Source organism: Peromyscus eremicus, chromosome 1, assembly GCF_949786415.1.
Source record: "Peromyscus eremicus chromosome 1, PerEre_H2_v1, whole genome shotgun sequence".
Taxonomy (NCBI): domain Eukaryota; kingdom Metazoa; phylum Chordata; class Mammalia; order Rodentia; family Cricetidae; genus Peromyscus; species Peromyscus eremicus.
In genome coordinates this window covers 107,513,545-107,523,028 of record NC_081416.1, presented here as the reverse complement: position 1 = coordinate 107,523,028, position 9,484 = coordinate 107,513,545, and the positions used below count along the sequence as shown (strand labels likewise).

At 36.5% G+C, this 9,484-nt stretch overlaps 1 protein-coding gene across 2 annotated transcripts in view; it reads right to left on the bottom strand.

The window, feature by feature from the left end:
- Positions 1-3,983: 3,983 nt before the first annotated feature.
- The window catches only part of Pcf11 (PCF11 cleavage and polyadenylation factor subunit), a 25,455-nt gene continuing 19,954 nt past the window's right edge, over positions 3,984-9,484 (bottom strand). For both annotated transcript variants that reach the window (XM_059271324.1, XM_059271333.1), the window contains exons 12-16: positions 8,752-8,935; positions 7,682-7,837; positions 7,132-7,224; positions 6,255-6,290; positions 3,984-5,056 (exon numbers count right to left, since the gene is read on the bottom strand). In XM_059271324.1, the coding sequence (XP_059127307.1) occupies positions 4,841-5,056; positions 6,255-6,290; positions 7,132-7,224; positions 7,682-7,837; positions 8,752-8,935 (685 nt within the window). In that variant the 3' untranslated portion in view covers positions 3,984-4,840. The remainder of the gene's footprint in view (positions 5,057-6,254; positions 6,291-7,131; positions 7,225-7,681; positions 7,838-8,751; positions 8,936-9,484) is intronic.

Sequence of the window (9,484 nt, the reverse complement as noted above, 5' to 3'; positions counted from 1 at the left end):
CAGCCATGGCACACACCTTTAATCACAGCACTTGTGAGGTAGAGGCAGGCAGATCTCTGTGAGTTCAAGGCTAGCCTGGTGTACAGAGTGAGTTCCAGGACAGGCTCCAAAGCTGCAAAGAGAAACCCTGTCTCCGAAAAAACCAAAAAACGAAAAAAAAAAAAGAAAAAGCAAATAAAAACATGCACTGTCCTATAAATCGGAAGATAGTTTTAAAAGTAATGGTCCACAATTAAGCTAAGGAAAAATACACTGGTTTTGGCAAAGTCATTGATTGATACAGCAGTTTTAATAAAACTATCAAGATACGGGATTGCATAGATTTCAAGGTAAGTTGACAGTAAAAGCAGTTTGTCAATTGAAGCAAGGCAGATTCAGACTGGAGTGGACATATCAACATTCCAGAGAATAGGAATTGTTTTCAGATAGGAAAACTATCTGAAAAAAATACTTCTAGTTAGTAATGGTTAGTTGTCCACACCTAGTTTATTTTTAACTGGTCTCTTTTTTAAAACTTTTTATTTGTATGTGTTGGTGCCCCCATAGACCAGAAGAGACAATTGAAACCCAGGGGTCTGGAGTTAAGGTTGTGAGCTACCATAATGGTGCTGGGATTCCAATGAGTCCTCAGGAAGAGCAGCCAGTGTTCTTAACTGCTGAGCCTCTTTCCTACCTCTGTTTTTCTAACATGAGGTGATAAGACAAATGATCTCCCATAAATCAACTCTAGGCATTATGAGTGGGGCCAGCTTAGGGCAACTATTTCTATACCTTTGTCCTCATGTACTCCACAAACTTGTTTATTTTAAAAATAAGACAGTTTCAATATTTTGCCGAAACTCCCTGGGCTCAAGTAATTTTCTTGTCTCAATCTCCCAAGTAGCTAGGACCATGCCATTGTACCCTGTACTGCCCATGCACTCAAGACACACTGCTACCTTTGATGCCTTCTACCATGTCCTTGCCTTGGACATACTATGGATAATTTTTGACTCTTGGTTTACTGTTTGCTGAAGAACATTATACTTCAAGGAACTGGCCCTGTTTTGAATTAGAGAACTTCTACCATCATACAAATTTAGGCCACCTTTTTTTCCTTTAATTTTGTTATTTCTGTGGGTAGAGGAGAGGATCACACATGCTGCAGTGGAAGTCAGAACGACTTGGGGGAGTACTTCCATCACATGGTTCTTTGGTACCTACCTCCTAAGACTTGGCAGTCAGTACCTTTACCAAATGCTGATCGTCTCGCTGGCCGACAAATTGAAGCTTTTCTTGACAACAGCCTTATAATTTTTCATTCCTCTCGTGGCACATTTTCTGATTTTGTAGCTCAAACATGGGACCTTACACATAAGGAAATGTTCCACCACTGTATAGCCTCAGCACCTATCTAATATGGGGCCTATGGAGTCCAGACTGACCTTTCTCTTTTGAATTTCCTGCCTGTCTTAAAAGGACTGGGGTTACACCACACCTGGTTATTTTATCTCCTCTTTGAAGGCATGCTTATAGACACCTTAGAATTTCCTGAACAATTTTTATTAATCTCTTAATGTACTTTTTGATACAGCTATAATGTCAGCCACTGAGAAATTAAGTAGAATATAATTCTTTTTAAGCCATTCACTATTTATATAGTCCTTCCCAACACAATTTAGCTTGATTTTGTATTTCCCAGAACATCTAAGTTCAAAAGTTTTACATTGGGAAAAATTACATTGTAAAATCGACTTGAAATCTCACTTTAGAGGACAAACTTTTGGTTTCGAGACAGGGTTTCTCTGTAGTTCTAGTGCCTGCCCTGGATCTCGCTCTATAGACCAGGGTGGCCTCGAACTCACAGAGATCTACCTGGCTCTGCCTCCCGCATGCTGGGATTAAAGGCGTATGCTGCCACTGCCCGGCTGACAAACTACTTTTATGTGTACTCAAAATTTTCAACTTTGTCAGAATTTTATGTGAGTACCTCTGTGTGTGTGCACGTGTGTGTGTGTGCGCCTGGTGCCTACAGAGGCCAAAGAATCACATCCCCAGGTACTGGAAGTACAGAAGTTGTGATCCTCTCATTGAGGGTGCTGGGATATGAACCCAGGTTATCTGTAAGAGCACCAAGTGCTCTTAACTGCTAAACTATCTCTATCCCCCAAAACTAACTTTTAATTCAGAAGATGTCGTCTGAAGCTTTAGTTTGTATTGTGGTACTTTGCAGTGCAGTTGATACTTTTTTGGTTTTTCAAGGCAGGGTTTCTCTGTGTAGCTTTGGTACCTGCCCTAGATCTTGTTCTGTAGACCAGGCTGGCCTCAAACTCACAGAGATCCGCCTGCCTCTGCCTCCCAAGTGCTGGGATTAAAGGCGTGCACGACCACCGCCCAGCTATAGTTGATACTTCTATCTCCAGAGCTGTGGGTTGACACTTCCATCTTTGGGAGCTGAAGTCTAATTCTGGTTCATTTCTAGGATGGTTAGCTGTTCAGAGTCAACTTGGAGGTTCTTATCAGGTGGCCTTGATTAAGACCCACTATGTCACAGTTGGCCTCTTACAAGGAGAAAGTGAGAATTAGAAACTGTCAGTTCCAAATGTGAATTCCACTAGTCATCCCAGAAAAAAAGCTAAATCTCAAAAGTAATGCCTCTATTACAATTCATTCCTTCTTTGTCTTAAACCCATTTGTCCAGAGTTTAATTTCAATAGCAGCTCTTTAAGTATCTTTACTGCCTCCTAGGCATACTACTAGTTGCACCTAGCCTAGGCACTCATATGAGCTGTTATGCCCACATACTAGTTGTGGTTTGTTTTTGAGACAGGATCTTGAAATTATTTTGTAGACCAGGCTGGTCTTGAATCCAAAGATCCTCCAGGTGCCTCCAAGTACTGAGATTAAGGGCATACGTGATGCCTGACTCATGTACTGTCTTAATCTTTTTATATATGTGTGTATGTGTATGTATATATATGTATGTATATGTATATATATATATTTGGTTTTTTAACTTCATTTCTTTTTCCTTTTTGGTAATTCTACCTTTCTCACCTTCCCACCTACCAGTATTTTTTTTAACCTACAGACCTTTTCCTGGCCGCCTTCTAAGTATTTGGTAGTAGCTGTCAGTGGTCTTACAAGAAAAAAGAATGTGCAACAGGAAATATGGCCTACATTATTGGACAGTACAATTCTTTCACAGCAGTGTTCATGTATAGCATCAGTTGTGCTGTCCTATAATGCATTTATATTTTGCTTCTAACTGGAGACTTAAGGGTTTTTGTGGCTTGGTTTTTTGTTTCTGTTTTTTTAATGTATATGGGAGTTTGGTCTGCTTGCATGAAAATGGACCAAATTACCATGGTTTAACCATACATGTCTGGAAAAAATAAGAGGGCTCAACGGTTTAAGAGTACAAGCTGCTCTTGCAGAAAACCCAAAGTCCGGGTCCCAATGGCCACACAGCAGCTTACAACTGGCTGCAACTCCAGTTCCAAGGGGTCTAATGCCCTCTTCTAGCCTCCTTGGGCACCAGATACACAGATGATGCACAGACATACATATAAGACATAACACCTACACACATTTAAAAAAAAAAAATTAACTTTCAAACTGAACTCTACATTGATATATCGATATGAATTCCATTCTTAAACTCAAAGACCACTTCTATAGACTATTCCTTAATTCTCTTAATAGTTTGGTATGAGTGTTTTCATTTTTGTATTTATCTACCTTGATTATAAAGTAAGACAAAAACAGATTTCACACTGTACTTTTGGAGTGGCTAAATTTTATTCATAAACTAGAGTAGCCTTTGGTGCTATAACCAAAGAAATCACATGAAGAAAGCCTGCCAATTGCCACCACAAAACAGTCTTACTTAATTGTCCCTATCTTTATTGTATCTAGGAGTGTGGCTTATGGCTGGCACTGCAGTTTTAAAACACATGAGAAAGGGTCACATTCTAAAATCACTCAAGAAATACAAACAAAAGTTCTTCATCATTCAATTTATTACATGTATGAATATTAACATCTCATGGTATCCCATCTAATTCAATCAAAACCAACAAAGGAAAGTTAACCATGTTTTTCATATGAACATTCTTACACAGAATCCCTGTAACTTAAAATAGAAGTATGTTCATCTGCAGTAAATTGACAATTTGAAAAATATTTTCTAAAAAAATCACTTTCAGTATTTAAATATATTTGTTAATTGCTGATGGCATCAGTATCCGAGTCCAAGAATAAGCATTACTGTTTTATTACGTACTTTCCAAAAATGGATGGGGATGATTCTAGCTGGAGATACATATCTATATGTAATCACATAAGTCCTATTGTTTCTTTTTTTTTTTTTTTAAACTCTGGCTTTTCTATTTGAGAAAAACTAAGTTTGAACTTTGCTTCTTGAAGTCCTGGGAAGCTACTAGAAAAAAAATCTCACATTAAGGTTGCTGTTGAGTTCCATTCTTACCCAATAGAAGTATAGAAACACTGTCTTTATTTGATGGTGTGCATAAATATTACACTCCATGGATAGCAAAAATATTTTTATTTATAATTTACAGTTCACAAGTGAAAATCGTACATTTTTACACATACAATTTCATTTTGTTAAATTTGCACTCATCTACAGAACTTTCACACAACAAGCACCTGAAACTGTGCAGGCAGTAGGAAATGCAAATACTAAAATGTATTTATTAACCAAATGATAGCTGAAGGCCCTGCCTCAGCTAGACAATTTATATAGATATATGTCTATATATACATAAAAAATTCTTCACCTTCTAGATCCAACAGCAGCTTTTGTTAAAAAAACAATACCATACCTTTCTCATTTTATTTAAACTGACTCAACTGTATCATTTTCTGTTTTAATTTCAGTGGGTGTTGCTACACTTTCTTCGGAACAGGCTGGTGGGGCATCAATTTGCTCTTCCTTAACTTTGGGACTTTCACAGGGTTCTTGCAATTCGTTTTTGACAATGTTCAACATAATGTTCAAAGGGTTTTCAACTGGTGTCTTGCTGGGAGATGGTGTACAATCAAAAGAAGATGTCTACAAAATGAAAATCCCTATAAGTACTAATGAAGGTTCAAATCATATTAAGTAACAGTTTTATAAGACCCTTAGTTCAGACAAAGAAACGTATCACATTCAACTACAATGCTTGCTTTCCATAAGCTAATAACACTAATCATTCAGTATGCACATTAACATAACACTACTAAAACAAGTTAGACAGGCTTCAGTGTTTAACTGTTATAGAGGATAACCTTATATGGACTTTGTGAATTTGCATGTCTACATGGATTTTAAATACTCAAAATCTTTAAAATCTCCACATCAAAAAAATACCCTAGGAAACACTAATCTTCTAGTGATCTAAATAAATAATCTATATCAAACCCAATATCAGTAGGCAACATGTTCTACTGATTTAGAAGTCAGGGTACAAATATAACAGATTGAATTTCTAAGGCTACTGGAGTGGTATATCTATAATTTATGTCATCACTTAATACTAGAGCTTGGGAGATGAATCATTGGATGAGATGAAAGTACTTGCCATGCAACTGTAAGGACCTGAGTTCAAATCTTCAGAACTCATAAAATTCGGATACACAAGAGAATCCCTGGGAACTTGCACAATAAAAACAAAAAATTCAAGGGCAGTCAGAGACTAACACGGAATGTTGTCCTCTGACCTCCATATATGTGCAACTAGCATTCAAAGACATGAATGCAGACACAATAAGGTTCTGTTGGTTTTTTTTGTTTTTTAATTTTGAGGTGGTCTCTATGTGGTCCTGGCTATCCTGGAACTCACTATGTAGACCTGGGTGGTCTGAAATACAAAAGATCCTCCTGCCTCTCAAGTGCTGGGATTAAAGGCATGTGCCACCACACCCAGCCTAAAGTGTCATTCCTCTACTAGGTGACTAGACAATACTTACAAAAAAAAATTAGTAAATTCTTCCCAGGACCCTAGAAACTTAGTGCCATTGTGGTCCTTCTCATCTTTAGTTTTCAACATTTCTCTGATGGTCCAATAAAAGTTATGAAGATTCAGGTAAATAAAAAGCAAGACCAAAACAATACTTCAAATTTTAATTATTTGTATTTTTATCAGTGATAAATCAATGTACATCAGAGGCTGTCCAATCCCAACATTTAATGAATAACCCACTATAAAAAAACTATAAAGATTAAAATTTGTTAATATAAATAAATACAATATATAAAAATAACTTACATTTTGATAATCTTCATAACACGATGGATGGTAAATCTGAAGAAAAAAAATAGCTATTCACATGCATGTTCATTTCTAATACATTCTGAAATATTTTTTCCTTTAAATTTTAAATCAAAGGTTGATAATTTTTTGACCAAATGATTTTTAAGTAAAACACAAACTTACTTTTCACCTTATCTAAGGAGTTTGAAAAATTATCTCTCTTTAAACTTGGCTTTGTGGACTTAAAATGTCTAGCCTTGTTTTCAAGAGAATAACAGTTTTAATGGTGAAATGCAGTGTAGTTAGGCAGAAATCTACTTCTGAGTCTAGCATCACACTCATGGCCTGCTACACAAGATTAAGTATAGAACCATATGGTTGCTAGGATGCTTCCAAAGGAAACATTCTGACTTTAAAATCCAGTTATTATATCCACTGACCAAAACCCAGAAAGAATGATGAATCATCTTCAAAATGGTAAGTTTAGTTTACTCTAACACAAGAACTTTAGTACTTCCTTATAAAATAAAGAACTGGAATTAGCCGGGTGTTGGTGGCACACGCCTTTAATCCCAGCACTAGGGAGGCAGAGGCAGGTGGATCTCTGTGAGTTCGAGGCCAGCCTGGGCTATAGAGTGAGTTCCAGAACAGGCCCCAAAGCTACACAGAGAAACCCTGTCTCAAAACACCAAAAAAGCCGGCAGTGGTGGTGCACACCTTTAATCCCAGCACTTGGGAGGCAGAGCCAGGCGATCTCTGTGAGTTCAAGGCCAGCCTGGTCTACAAAGCAAGATCCAGGAAAGGCGCAAAGCTACACAGAGAAACCCTGTCTCGGGGGGGGAAAAAAAAAAAAAAAAAAAAAAACACCAAAAAAATAAATAACTGGAATTACCTTTCCGTCTACTCTAATAGCATTTTTTAAGTGCCATTCCTCCTCCTCTTCATCCCAGTACTGTTCAAATTGTTCTTGACAGATTTCACAACTCTAAAATAGAATCATGTAAAATCAAATGTACATTGTCCATTAAAGTAAAAACATTTTAAGTTAAGTAAGAAATATAAAATTTGAAGAAATGTCCAATAAATAATGAAGTTTTATGGATTGTGCCAACCTTCCACATAAAAGGTTAATAACATTTCACTATTAGTCACTGATGGCATCTAACCCACATTAGTCATGAAACAGCCACAATTGGGTTTTTTGTTTTTTTTTTTGGGGGGGGGGGGAGTTTGCTTTTGTTTTCAAAAACAAAAAGCTTAGAAGAAATTCTTTTATATTTGTTAACAACAATGTCTCATGTAGGCTAGACTGGCATCCAATTCTGTATGCTGAGCCTAGTCTTGAATACCTGATCTCTGTACTACCAAGCTTGAGCAAAAACATAAATGTATGTAAAGCAAGTGAAGAACACTGCCAGGGAATTCAGATTACATTCTATTACCTCAACTGCTCCAGCTGGTCCAGCAGGAACACTTTGGAACTCCTTTTCTTTAGCAGCCTCCTGAGTTTTGAGGACAACCTCTTCATGAACCTTTTCAAAAAACTGGCTTTTTGCACGTTCTTCCAGATCAGCTATTTCTTCAAATTCTATCCAGTCCTTAAAAAGGAATTGATTGTTTATTAATGTTCAAGCTTTTACTGCTTTGTCTTCACTGTAATCCACTGAACATTAAGGGTACATTTTCATACAATATGCTCTGCTCTTATTTTAATGTATTTGTTTTTGAAGCCCTGTAACTAATTTTTTTTTTTTTTTTTTTTTTTTTTGCAACAGGGTCTCAATGTGTAGCCCAAACTGGCCTTCAATGTAGCAATGCTTGGCCTACTGGCAATTCTCCTCCTATACTAATTCACCTCCCAAGTACTAGGATTACAGGCATGTGCCACCAAACCAGGATACAATTTGAGATCTTAATGTTAATCTCCTATTAACTCTACAGGTACCACTAACTTAAGATAAACTTCATGTATAATTTTTCATTTAAATTTTTTTGGAGCTGGAAAGATGACTCAGTGATTAAGAGCATTTTTTGCTCTTGTAGGACCAGGATTCAGTTCTCAGCACTAACATAGGCTCATGAACATTTGTTACCTCCAGTTCCAACACCCTCTTTTGGCCTCCTCAAGCACTGCCTGCATGTAGTGCACAGCATGCAAACATATTCTACTCCAGTTTAAAAAATAAAGTTCTAAGTAATAATAGTATGTATAACAAGGAAAAATTAGAAAATTCTATTTTTTAAAGATTTATTGTTTTTAATAATGTGTATATCTGTGCATGTGCACATAGGTGCAGTGCCCAAGGAAGCTACAAGTATCGGATCCTATGGAGCTGGAGATGTAGGCAGGATTCTCATATGCAAAAATAATAAATCTAAAAAACAAAAGTCTATATTCTACAGATCAAATTTTACTCAGAAAATTTATGTTAACTTCCAGCAATTATTTAAACTGATATACTTCAGAATATAAATGACATCTAGGTAACTCAGAGGCATATGGATTACTTACTGTTAAACTGTAGTACCAACGTCTATGAGTGACTTTTCTGCTAACATCTTTCTCAGTTCTATTTTGCCGATAATGCCAGTCCAAGTGATCTGCATAAACATCTGTCTGGGATGTCGTAAACCTCATTCCACAAGAGTAACACTGAATCCCAGTGTACAGCCGGTTTATAACACTGTCATAACGTCTATTTTGAAAAAGAAAGTCTTTCAATTTTGAGAAATGACAATGCTTAAAAACAAATTACAAATACTTAAGTTTTCCATATCTTAACAGGAATCAAACCAGAAAGATTTAAGTGTGTCACTGACCCTTTTTACTTTAACTCTGGTTAAATGTCAAGAAACATGGAGCGTACTTTCTTATGAATTTGCCTTGGTTCCTTATTTTCCTTTTGGCTAAAAGTGGAATAACCCTAAAGGCTAGCTAAAAAGGCAATAGCTATTCTTCTGCTTAGTATGGAGTCACTATCAATATACAGAAGACATGACAAATGAGAGATATGGCAAGAAAGTTTACCTCCCTACAATTTCAATGCTCTGAATAATTCAAATGTTCTACTCCAGTTTAAAAAAGTTAAAAGTTCTAAGTAACAATAGTATGCATAAAAAATAAAAAAAAATCATTATTTGTAAAGATTTATTGTTTTTAACATGTATGTATGTCTGTGTGTATGCACACATTTGTATATGTGCACATGGATGCAGGTGCCCAAGGAGGCTAGAGATAACAGATT